This window comes from Bombina bombina, chromosome 11 (assembly GCF_027579735.1).
Source record: "Bombina bombina isolate aBomBom1 chromosome 11, aBomBom1.pri, whole genome shotgun sequence".
Classification (NCBI taxonomy): domain Eukaryota; kingdom Metazoa; phylum Chordata; class Amphibia; order Anura; family Bombinatoridae; genus Bombina; species Bombina bombina.
In genome coordinates this window covers 43,558,940-43,573,208 of record NC_069509.1, presented here as the reverse complement: position 1 = coordinate 43,573,208, position 14,269 = coordinate 43,558,940, and the positions used below count along the sequence as shown (strand labels likewise).

General features: G+C 34.1%; 1 gene segment (V, D, J or C); it reads right to left on the bottom strand.

The window, feature by feature from the left end:
* LOC128641809 (Ig gamma-3 chain C region-like) overlaps positions 1 to 14,269 on the bottom strand; it is a 168,721-nt gene that overhangs the window by 56,351 nt on the left and 98,101 nt on the right. The window contains 1 exon segment of the C gene segment in view: positions 12,664 to 12,999. Coding sequence covers positions 12,664 to 12,999 — 336 coding nt within the window.

Genomic DNA, 14,269 nt, shown 5'->3' with positions numbered 1-14,269 from the left:
ATGATGCACAATATTGGAGTACAGAGCTGTAACGTCACAAGATAACCATATAGGGTTCATATTGCCTTTTTTAATATTTTCTAATTTACAAATAAGGTTGGCCGAGTCTCTAATATAAGAAGGAAGGGTAATAACTGGATGTAGATGGATGTCCGGACTTCAGAAAACGTGAGTAGATCTTCTTGGGTTAGTGTTAGTTTTTTGTTTTTTTTGGGTGTTTTTTTTTTTTTTTTAGATTAGGGCTTTGTGCTTTGAAAAAGAATGCCCATACAAATGCTCCTTGAGGGGCAATGGGTAGGTAGGTTCTTTTTAGAGTTATTTTTTTTATATTTTGGGGGGTTGGTTGGGTGGTGGGTTTTACTGTTGGGGGGACTTTGTATTTTTTACAGGTAAAAGAGCTGTTAAACTTAAGGCAATGTCCTACAAAAGGCTCTCTTAAGGGCTATTGGTAGTTTATTGTAGGCTAGGGGGTGTTTTTATTTTTGGGGGGCTTTTTAATTTTATAGGGCTACTAGATTAGGTGTAATTGTTTTTATTTTTGATAATTTTGTTTATTTTTTGTAATCTTAGTAATTTTCATTTTTCGTGATATTAGTGTTAATTATTTTTGGTAAACTTCAATTTTTTTAAAAATTTTTTTCAGAGGATTGGTTTTTATTTTAGTTGCAATTTAGATTTTTTTTTTCTTAGTGTTAGGTTTTTTTAAATTTGTAATTTACATATTTTAATTGGTAGTATTTTTTATTTTAGTAGATTAGTTTTGTTAGGTTAATTTATAGTTTAATATTAGGTTTATATTTATTTCACAGGTAAGTTTATATTTATTTAAATAGAGTTATATTGTAATTTTTATTTAAAGTTAGGGGGGTGTTAGGTTTAGGGGTTAATAGTTTAATTTAGTGTTTTGCGATATGGGGAGGCGGCGGTTTAGAGGTTAATAGCTTTTATTAGTGTTGGCGATGTCGGGGGTGGCAAATTAGGGGTTAATAACTTTATTTAGGTGCCGGGGACGGCAGATTAGTGGTGTTTAGACTTGGGGTTTATGTTAGGGTGTTAGGTTTAAACATAACTTTCCCCCCCCCATAGACATCAATGGGGTTGCATTACGGAAAAAATTGATTCCGCACTTCAGGTGTTTTTCTAACAATCTCTCCCCATTGATGTCTATGGGGGAAAGCGTGCATGAGCACGTCAAAGTAGCCCTTGTATTTTGTGCGGTATGGAGTGTAACGCCACCATATCGCGCGCACAAGGAGGCTTTTCAGAAACTTGTAATGGCAGCGCTATGGAGGGGGAAATAACGCAACTTTTGTTGTGTTCGTTTCGCACCCTGTTTAGCGCAAAACTCGTAATCTAGGTGATAGTTTTTTGCAAGTAATAGTGCAATAATAAAATACTCTAACATATTACATATTTCAAGGGTGTATGAAATTGTTTTTTGGATGAGAGATCGGGTTTAGTGCCCTACGTCATTTATTGATACACACTTAGTACCTTACAGATTAGAACATTTCCATCTTCAAACACTACACCTTCTAGACTCAAGTGTTAAAGGATATGCTCTTCCTTTTTATGAGGGGTCACAAGTAACTTACAAGGGGCTGAGGTAAATGATTTTACTGTCAATCACCAGCATGATTAAGGGCTATGTAAATTTGAAAGTTGCAATGTTTAAATAAATACAATCTCCCAATAAAATATGATTCTTTTGACCTTTACAGTTGTGCTATCACTAGGATCAGAATAGTTTGGTTACGGTGGCATTATCTGATAAACTGTTAATAATCTTAGGGTTAGATTACAAGCAGAGAGCTAACTAGTTAAAAATAAAATAATAAAAAATAACACCCTGTGGAGGGATGGCGTTTTAGGGGTTAATAGTTTAGTGATTGTGATGTGGGGGGATGGTGGTTTAGGGGGTTAATAGTTTTGTTTAGTTATTGCAATGTAGGGGGATGAAGGTTTAGGGGTTAATAGTTTAGTGATTGTGATATGGAGGGGTGGCGGTTTAGGGGTATATAGTTTAGTTTAGTGATTGCGATGTGGGGGATGGTGGTTTAGGGATTAATAGTTTAGGAATTGCGATGTGGGGGGATGGTGGTTTATGGGTTAATAGTTTATTTAGGTAGTTTGCAATGTGGGGGGATGGCGATTTAGGGGTGATTAGTGTATTTTATTGTAACTGTTTAATCTGGAAAAACTCTTTACTGCCCCTTTAAAGTCGCGTAAAACGTTTGAGCGGTATATGCGACTGTGCTTGCACGATCACATATACTCTCAACTTGTAATGCAGGTGCTAATTATCGAATTACGCTCCCCATAGAAAATATGTGGAGAGTAAATTACTGCAAGTTTGCACAAACTTATTTGCGGTGATATGTTTAGAGCTCCACTTGTAATATGGATTTGAGTGTAAAGAATACTGCAACCTCGCGATCACGTTTATACTCCTACCACTAACGATAGCACTACACTTGTAATCTAGCCCTTATATTTTCCATTTCATTGTTATAATATATTCTGACCCCCTTTCATAAAACTTATATACATTACACCTCAGCACATTTCTATTAGTCACAGAGTGATTAATAACAGCAGGTGTTGCTCTCTATAATATTCAAAACGATATCTTTGTAACGCTAATGATAAACTTACCAATTACAGTACGTTTCCCTGTAACTCTAATGATAAACTTACCCATTACAGTAAGTTTCCCTGTAACTCTATAGATAAACTTACCCATTACAATAAGTTTCCCTGTAACTCTAATGATAAACTTACCCATTACAGTAAGTTTCCCTGTAACTCTAATGATAAACTTACCCATTACAGTAAGTTTCCCTGTAACTCTAATGATAAACTTACCCATTACAGTAAGTTTCCTTGTAACTCTAAACTTACCCATTACAGTAAGTTTCCCTGTAACTCTAATGATAAACTTACCTATTACAGTAAGTTTCTCTGTAACTCGAATGATAAACTTACCCATTACAATAAGTTTCCCTGTAACTCTAATAATAAACTTACCCATTACAGTAAGTTTCCCTGTAACTCTAATGATAAACTTACCCATTACAGTAAGTTTCCCTGTAACTCTAATGATAAACTTACCCATTACAGTTAGTTTCCCTGTAACTATAATGATAAACTTACCCATTACAGTAAGTTTCCCTGTTACACTAATGATAAACTTAAACATTACAGTAAGTTTCCCCTGTAACTCTAATAAACTTACCCATTACAATAAGTTCCCCTGTAAATCTAATGATAAACTTACCCATTACAGTAAGTTTCCCTGTTACTCTAATGATAAACTTACCCATTACAATAAGTTTCCCTGTAACTCTAATGATAAACTTACCCATTACAGTAAGTTTCCCTGTAACTCTAATAATAAACTTACCCATTATAGTAAGTTTCCCTGTTACACTAATGATAAACTTACCCAATACAGTAAGTTCCCCTGTAACTCTAATGATAAACTTACCCATTACAGTAAGTTTCCCTGTTACACTAATGATAAACTTACCCATTACAGTAAGTTTCCCTGTAACTCTAATGATAAACTTACCCATTACAGTAAGTTTCCCTATAACTCTATAGATAAACTTACCCATTACAATAAGTTTCCCTGTAACTCTAATGATAAACTTACCCATTACAGTAAGTTTCCATGTTACTCTAATGATAAACTTACCCATTACAATAAGTTTCCCTGTAACTCTAATAATAAACTTACCCATTATAGTAAGTTTCCCTGTTACACTAATGATAAACTTACCCAATACAGTAAGTTCCCCTGTAACTCTAATGATAAACTTACCCATTACAGTAAGTTTCCCTGTTACACTAATGATAAACTTACCCATTACAGTAAGTTTCCCTGTAACTCTAATGATAAACTTACCCATTACAGTAAGTTTCCCTATAACTCTATAGATAAACTTACCCATTACAATAAGTTTCCCTGTAACTCTAATGATAAACTTACCCATTACAGTAAGTTTCCCTGTAACTCTAATGATAAACTTACCCATTATAGTAAGTTTCCCTGTTACACTAATGATAAACTTACCCAATACAGTAAGTTCCCCTGTAACTCTAATGATAAACTTACCCATTACAGTAAGTTTCCCTGTATCTCTAATGATAAACTTACCCATTACAGTAAGTTTCCCTGTAACTCTAATGATAAACTTACCCATTACAGTAAGTTTCCCTGTAACTATAATAATAAACTTACCCATTACAGTAAGTTTCCCTGGAACTCTATAGATAAACTTACCCATTACAGTTAGTTTCCCTGTAACTCTAATGATAAACCTACCCATAACAGTAAGTTTCCCTGTAACTCTAATGATAAACTTACCCATTACAGTAAGTTTCTCTGTAACTCTAATGATAAACTTAACCATTACAGTAAGTTTCCCTGTAACTCTAATGATAAACTTACCCATTACAATAAGTTTCCCTGTAACTCTAATGATAAACTTACCCATTACAATAAGTTTCCCTGTAACTCTAATGATAAACTTACCTATTACAGTGTTTCCCTGTAACTCTAATGATAAACTTACCCATTACAGTAAGTTTCCCTGTAACTCTAATGATAAACTTACCCATTACAATAAGTTTCCCTGTAACTCTAATGATAAACTTTCCCATTACAGTAAGTTTCCCTGTAACTCTAATGATAAACTTACCCGTTACAGTAACTTTCCCTGTAACTCTAATGATAAACTTACCCATTACAGTAACTTTCCCTGTAACTCTAATGATAAACTTACCCATTACAGTAACTTTCCCTGTAACTCTAATGATAAACTTACCCATAAGAGTAAGTGTCCCTGTAACTCTAATGATAAACTTACCCATTACAGTAAGTTTCCCTGAATCTCTAATGATAAACTTACCCATTACAATAAGTTTCCCTGTAACTCTAATGATAAACTTACCCATTATAGTAAGTTTCCCTGTAACTCTAATGATAAACTTACCCATTACAGTAAGTTTCCCTGAATCTCTAATGATAAACTTACCCATTACAGTAAGTTTCCCTGTAACTCTAATGATAAACTTACCCATTACAATAAGTTTCCCTGTAACTCTAATGATAAACTTACCCATTACAGTAAGTTTCCCTGTAACTCTAATAATAAACTTACCCATTACAGTAAGTTCCCCTGTAACTCTAATGATAAACTTACCCATTACAGTAAGTTCCCCTGTAACTCTAATGATAAACTTACCCATTACAGTAAGTTTCCCTGTAACTCTAATGATAAACTTACCCATTACAGTAAGTTTCCCTGTAACTCTATAGATAAACTTACCCATTACAATAAGTTTCCCTGTAACTCTAATGATAAACTTACCCATTACAGTAAGTTTCCCTGTAACTCTAATGATAAACTTACCCATTACAGTAAGTTTCCCTGTAACTCTAATGATAAACTTACCCATTACAGTAAGTTTCCCTGTAACTCTAATGATAAACTTACCCATTACAGTAAGTTTCCCTGTAACTCTAATGATAAACTTACCCATTACAGTAAGTTTCCTTGTAACTCTAATGATAAACTTACCCATTACAGTAAGTTTCCCTGTAACTCTAATGATAAACTTACCCATTACAATACGTTTCCCTGTAACTCTAATGATAAACTTACCCATTACAGTAAGTTTCCCTGTAACTCTAATGATAAACTTACCCATTACAGTAAGTTTCCCTGTAACTCTAATGATAAACTTACCCATTACAATAAGTTTCCCTGTATCTCTAATGATAAACTTACCCATTACAGTAAGTTTCCCTGTAACTCTAATGATAAACTTACCCATTACAGTAAGTTTCCCTGTAACTATAATAATAAACTTACCCATTACAGTAAGTTTCCCTGTAACTCTATAGATAAACTTACCCATTACAGAAAGTTTCCCTGTAACTCTAATGATAAACTTACCCATTACAGTAAGTTTCCCTGTAACTCTAATGATAAACTTACCCATAACAGTAAGTTTCCCTGTAACTCTAATGATAAACTTACCCATTACAGTAAGTTTCTCTGTAACTCTAATGATAAACTTACCCATTACAGTAAGTTTCCCTGTAACTCTAATGATAAACTTACCCATTACAGTAAGTTTCCCTGTAACTCTAATGATAAACTTACCCATTACAGTAAGTTTCCCTGTAACTCTAATGATAAACTTACCCATTACAATAAGTTTCCCTGTAACTCTAATGATAAACTTACCCATTACAATAAGTTTCCCTGTAACTCTAATGATAAACTTACACATTACAGTGTTTCCCTGTAACTCTAATGATAAACTTACCCATTACAGTAAGTTTCCCTGTAACTCTAATGATAAACTTACCCATTACAGTAAGTTTCCCTGTAACTCTAATGATAAACTTTCCCATTACAGTAAGTTTCCCTGTAACTCTAATGATAAACTTACCCGTTACAGTAACTTTCCCTGTAACTCTAATGATAAACTTACCCATTACAGTAACTTTCCCTGTAACTCTAATGATAAACTTACCCATTACAGTAACTTTCCCTGTAACTCTAATGATAAACTTACCCATAAGAGTAAGTGTCCCTGTAACTCTAATGATAAACTTACCCATTACAGTAAGTTTCCCTGAATCTCTAATGATAAACTTACCCATTACAATAAGTTTCCCTGTAACTCTAATGATAAACTTACCCATTATAGTAAGTTTCCCTGTAACTCTAATGATAAACTTACCCATTACAGTAAGTTTCCCTGAATCTCTAATGATAAACTTACCCATTACAGTAAGTTTCCCTGAATCTCTAATGATAAACTTACCCATTACAATAAGTTTCCCTGTAACTCTAATGATAAACTTACCCATTACAGTAAGTTTCCCTGTAACTCTAATAATAAACTTACCCATTACAGTAAGTTCCCCTGTAACTCTAATGATAAACTTACCCATTACAGTAAGTTCCCCTGTAACTCTAATGATAAACTTACCCATTACAGTAAGTTTCCCTGTAACTCTAATGATAAACTTACCCATTACAGTAAGTTTCCCTGTAACTCTATAGATAAACTTACCCATTACAATAAGTTTCCCTGTAACTCTAATGATAAACTTACCCATTACAGTAAGTTTCCCTGTAACTCTAATGATAAACTTACCCATTACAGTAAGTTTCCCTGTAACTCTAATGATAAACTTACCCATTACAGTAAGTTTCCCTGTAACTCTAATGATAAACTTACCCATTACAGTAAGTTTCCCTGTAACTCTAATGATAAACTTACCCATTACAGTAAGTTTCCTTGTAACTCTAACGATAAACTTACCCATTACAGTAAGTTTCCCTGTAACTCTAATGATAAACTTACCCATTACAATACGTTTCCCTGTAACTCTAATGATAAACTTACCCATTACAGTAAGTTTCCCTGTAACTCTAATGATAAACTTACCCATTACGGTAAGTTTCCCTGTAATTCTAATGATAAACTTACCCATTACAATAAGTTTCCCTGTATCTCTAATGATAAACTTACCCATTACAGTAAGTTTCCCTGTAACTCTAATGATAAACTTACCCATTACAGTAAGTTTCCCTGTAACTATAATAATAAACTTACCCATTACAGTAAGTTTCCCTGGAACTCTATAGATAAACTTACCCATTACAGAAAGTTTCCCTGTAACTCTAATGATAAACTTACCCATTACAGTTAGTTTCCCTGTAACTCTAATGATAAACTTACCCATAACAGTAAGTTTCCCTGTAACTCTAATGATAAACTTACCCATTACAGTAAGTTTCTCTGTAACTCTAATGATAAACTTAACCATTACAGTAAGTTTCCCTGTAACTCTAATGATAAACTTACCCATTACAGTAAGTTTCCCTGTAACTCTAATGATAAACTTACCCATTACAGTAAGTTTCCCTGTAACTCTAATGATAAACTTACCCATTACAATAAGTTTCCCTGTAACTCTAATGATAAACTTACCCATTACAATAAGTTTCCCTGTAACTCTAATGATAAACTTACCTATTACAGTGTTTCCCTGTAACTCTAATGATAAACTTACCCATTACAGTAAGTTTCCCTGTAACTCTAATGATAAACTTACCCATTACAATAAGTTTCCCTGTAACTCTAATGATAAACTTACCCATTACAGTAAGTTTCCCTGTAACTCTAATGATAAACTTACCCGTTACAGTAACTTTCCCTGTAACTCTAATGATAAACTTACCCATTACAGTAACTTTCCCTGTAACTCTAATGATAAACTTACCCATTACAGTAACTTTCCCTGTAACTCTAATGATAAACTTACCCATAAGAGTAAGTGTCCCTGTAACTCTAATGATAAACTTACCCATTACAGTAAGTTTCCCTGAATCTCTAATGATAAACTTACCCATTACAATAAGTTTCCCTGTAACTCTAATGATAAACTTACCCATTATAGTAAGTTTCCCTGTAACTCTAATGATAAACTTACCCATTACAGTAAGTTTCCCTGAATCTCTAATGATAAACTTACCCATTACAGTAAGTTTCCCTGAATCTCTAATGATAAACTTACCCATTACAATAAGTTTCCCTGTAACTCTAATGATAAACTTACCCATTACAGTAAGTTTCCCTGTAACTCTAATAATAAACTTACCCATTACAGTAAGTTCCCCTGTAACTCTAATGATAAACTTACCCATTACAGTAAGTTCTCCTGTAACTCTAATGATAAACTTACCCATTACAGTAAGTTTCCCTGTAACTCTAATGATAAACTTACCCATTACAGTAAGTTTCCCTGTTACACTAATGATAAACTTACCCATTACAGTAAGTTTCCCTGTAACTCTAATGATAAACTTACCCATTACAGTAAGTTTCCCTATAACTCTATAGATAAACTTACCCATTACAATAAGTTTCCCTGTAACTCTAATGATAAACTTACCCATTACAGTAAGTTTCCCTGTAACTCTAATGATAAACTTACCCATTACAGTAAGTTTCCCTGTAATTCTAATGATAAACTTACCCATTACAGTAAGTTTCCCTGTAACTCTAATGATAAACTTACCCATTACAGTAAGTTTCCCTGTAACTCTAATGATAAACTTACCCATTACAGTAAGTTTCCTTGTAACTCTAACGATAAACTTACCCATTACAGTAAGTTTCCCTGTAACTCTAATGATAAACTTACCCATTACAATACGTTTCCCTGTAACTCTAATGATAAACTTACCCATTACAGTAAGTTTCCCTGTAACTCTAATGATAAACTTACCCATTACGGTAAGTTTCCCTGTAATTCTAATGATAAACTTACCCATTACAATAAGTTTCCCTGTAACTCTAATAATAAACTTACCCATTACAGTAAGTTTCCCTGTTACACTAATGATAAACTTACCCATTACAGTAAGTTTCCCTGTAACTCTAATAATAAACTTACCCATTACAATAAGTTCCCCTGTAAATCTAATGATAAACTTACCCATTACAGTAAGTTTCCCTGTTACACTAATGATAAACTTACCCATTACAGTAAGTTTCCCTGTAACTCTAATGATAAACTTACCCATTACAGTAAGTTTCCCTATAACTCTATAGATAAACTTACCCATTACAATAAGTTTCCCTGTAACTCTAATGATAAACTTACCCATTACAGTAAGTTTCCCTGTAACTCTAATGATAAACTTACCCATTATAGTAAGTTTCCCTTTTACACTAATGATAAACTTACCCAATACAGTAAGTTCCCCTGTAACTCTAATGATAAACTTACCCATTACAGTAAGTTTCCCTGTATCTCTAATGATAAACTTACCCATTACAGTAAGTTTCCCTGTAACTCTAATGATAAACTTACCCATTACAGTAAGTTTCCCTGTAACTATAATAATAAACTTACCCATTACAGTAAGTTTCCCTGGAACTCTATAGATAAACTTACCCATTACAGAAAGTTTCCCTGTAACTCTAATGATAAACTTACCCATTACAGTTAGTTTCCCTGTAACTCTAATGATAAACTTACCCATAACAGTAAGTTTCCCTGTAACTCTAATGATAAACTTACCCATTACAGTAAGTTTCTCTGTAACTCTAATGATAAACTTAACCATTACAGTAAGTTTCCCTGTAACTCTAATGATAAACTTACCCATTACAGTAAGTTTCCCTGTAACTCTAATGATAAACTTACCCATTACAGTAAGTTTCCCTGTAACTCTAATGATAAACTTACCCATTACAGTAAGTTTCCCTGTAACTCTAATGATAAACTTACCCATTACAATAAGTTTCCCTGTAACTCTAATGATAAACTTACCCATTACAATAAGTTTCCCTGTAACTCTAATGATAAACTTACACATTACAGTGTTTCCCTGTAACTCTAATGATAAACTTACCCATTACAGTAAGTTTCCCTGTAACTCTAATGATAAACTTACCCATTACAATAAGTTTCCCTGTAACTCTAATGATAAACTTACCCATTACAGTAAGTTTCCCTGTAACTCTAATGATAAACTTACCCATTACAGTAACTTTCCCTGTAACTCTAATGATAAACTTACCCATTACAGTAACTTTCCCTGTAACTCTAATGATAAACTTACCCATAAGAGTAAGTGTCCCTGTAACTCTAATGATAAACTTACCCATTACAGTAAGTTTCCCTGAATCTCTAATGATAAACTTACCCATTACAATAAGTTTCCCTGTAACTCTAATGATAAACTTACCCATTATAGTAAGTTTCCCTGTAACTCTAATGATAAACTTACCCATTACAGTAAGTTTCCCTGAATCTCTAATGATAAACTTACCCATTACAATAAGTTTCCCTGAATCTCTAATGATAAACTTACCCATTACAATAAGTTTCCCTGTAACTCTAATGATAAACTTACCCATTACAGTAAGTTTCCCTGTAACTCTAATAATAAACTTACCCATTACAGTAAGTTCCCCTGTAACTCTAATGATAAACTTACCCATTACAGTAAGTTCCCCTGTAACTCTAATGATAAACTTACCCATTACAGTAAGTTTCCCTGTAACTCTAATGATAAACTATTCTAGCCCCTAGTAAACTCAGGCGTAAACCACCAGTGAAGATGTTGGATTGGGGAATGAGCACAGGTACATTTAAATGTAAAAAGAAAGATTGTGTAATGTGTCCCCACATACCAAAGAATCACAATGTGATCGAAAATTTTGACAATTCCAAAAAGTTTGTCAACAAGGATAGGTGTACCTGTATGACCACCCATGTGGTATACCAACTTAAGTGTAAATGCAATTATATCTATGTAGGTAGAACGAAGAGAAAAATAAAATATCGTTTCAGGGAACATCTAAATAACATTGACAAAGGGCTTGAAACCCATAGTGTTTCTCAGCATTATAAACAAGTGCATAATTGTGATCCTAAGGACATAGAAATTAAAATTATAGAATGGGTCCCTCCAAATATATGGGACACCAATAGGCTGTTTAAATTACGCCAACGAGAAACCTTCTGGATAAAAAAGTTGGATTGTCTTTACCCACAAGGGTTAAACATCGATTTAGACATACAAGCCTTTTTAACTTAGGGCACTATTAGGTCTTAATATCAAGTGTTTTTAGTATATATTTATGCTTTTTTAATGATATAATGTATTTAAGCTTTTAAATGGAAATGTTTTTTATATGTTTTGTTTTTAGATGATCCATGCATTTTACAGCAATATTAGTGTGTTTTATGAAGTACATAGGTAAGCATATACAAATATTTGTTGTGTATATTTTCACAAATTTATGTATTCAAATGAATGTATATAATGCAATATAATTAATGGTATATTGCTACTCTTCTAACATATACTTTAAGTTTAGTAAAGTTTGCTGACAGGCACTTGAACAGTGAATAGTAAACCGACATTCCTCTATTATGCAGTATAAACAAGAATATATTGCTGCACCTTTAACATGTGTTATATTCCTAGCAAAGTTTGAGGACAGGCACTGAAACAGTTAACAGTTAACTGACATTCCCCTTAAAAGGCAGGAAGTCAGAGATTCACAACACTCTTGAAAAAGTTCCAGCACGGAACGAAACGTACGTCGAGTGGAGATAGGGGGCATTTACATTGCCCTAAATATTTGTTGTGTTACATATATCCAGTGAGGCCGCAATCTGTTGTGTTTGTCTATATTGTGCATACACATAGCGGGCTGAGGATAAACGGTGTATTTTATACCTATATGCCAATTCATGGTCCTATGATACACATTCTTGTGTGAGAGAGACTATTTGCTACATTGGGACAGTATTTCTTCTATCAGCGACTACTGGCCAATAGCGGAGAAGGAGATTACGGAAGCCACCACCTGATTGGCTAGAAGCTAACACAGCCTTACACAGCTGTGACGTCACACGCAACGGTACCGGAGCCAGACGCAAGGAGAGACCCACTGGGTGATTGTATACATTGCGTATAATTAATTTTTAAATTGTGAGTGTATTTCTTATTGTGTGATTTATGTGTTAATAAATTTTATACAGACAGTCTGCACTTAGATGCGTTTGGGCGCTCTTTTCTCTTTGTTTTTTAGATCTAATGATAAACTTACCCAGTACAATAAGCTTCCCTGTGCTTCTCTCTATTGGCTTCACCAGTGTAGGATGTTGCACCCAGCAGATATATTCTGCCCCTTGGTCTGTACTTAGTGTTGGGGTGACAATCAGGCTGGTTGTGCAGCTGTAGGTGTTACCCTGATCTCTGTGTGACTTTATATCAGGTCTGTCAGTCACTTCAGTTAATTCCTGGCTTCCTTCTTCTCTTCTCAGCCATTTCACTGTCAGATCATCTGGGCGATACCGTGAGATGTTACACCACAGGATGATTGATGTGTTATGGAGCATTATTGGTGTCTTTATTTCCCCCACTATTGGTTGACAGGTGAAATCTATCAAATGATTAAACACAGATGAGATCAGTGTATGAATTTTTGTGGTCACATTGCAAACAAATAACACAACACATTTAACACAACAGACTGATAAAGACTCACAATACTGGCAGTTTAATATAACACCTAAGCTGAGTAACTCCTGTATCTGTAGCTATTTGCAAAATAAGTTTTAAGTCATAAAATATCAGGCAATTCCCTCTTTAAAAAAAAATATGCTTTGGCCTTGTTGGACCCAGTTAGTTGTTTATAATTGAGGACACAGTGAAAAGGATTTGTGTTGTGATTGATTGATCCCCACACAATGTCTATATACAAGCGTCACAGAAAACTAAATGTGCAGGAAGTAGATTCTATTCCATTTGTTAACTGTACATCTAGTAGTAAAAGCAAAAATATTTTTTTTTCTTTTTGAGGGGTTATTTTTCAGGGGGAACAGAATTGTTTACAGTCATTTTTCTCAGTATTTATTTAACAAGTTAGGGGATTTTATCATTCATTTTTTAATGGGATCTTTTTTGGAGGAGAGAGTGGGGCGGAGTAATTTTTTTTCAACATTTTTTTTTTAATTACTTTTTTACAGTATTTTTTAATAATTTAACAAAGGGGTCTTAGGGTAGGAGGGGGAAGCTCAGGTTATTATGGTCTTGTTGAGGGGGGGAGTTTATAATAATTTTTTATTTTTCAGCAATTTTGTTAACAAAATAACAAATGCTAAGCTTTTTTGGGCTTAAAGATAAAGAGGGCGCCGTGAGGCTAAAAGTATCAAAACACCAATTGTTTGTAACATATAAAATAATTTATTAAAATACAAATAGTTAATGGCCTAAAAAGGGACGTCTCCCTGTAGTAATCTTAAAAAACTTACCGCTAGATTTAGAGTTCTGCGTTAGCCGTCAAAACCAGCGTTAGGGGGTCCTAACTCAGGTTTTGGCCGCCCGCTGGTATTTAGAGTCAGTCAGGAAAGGGTCTAACGCTCACTTTCCAGCCGCGACTTTTCCATACCGCAGATCCCCCTACGCCATTTGCGTATCCTATCTTTTCAATGGGATCTTTCTAACGCTGGTATTTAGAGTCTTGGCTGAAGTGAGCGTTAGAAATCTAACGACAAGACTCCAGCCGCAGAGAAAAGCCAGGAGTTAAGAGCTTTCTGGGCTAACGCCATTTCATAAAGCTCTTAACTACTCTGCTCTAAAGTACACTAACACCCATAAACTACCTATGTAGCCCTAAACTGAGGTCCCCCCACATCGCCGCCACTCTAATA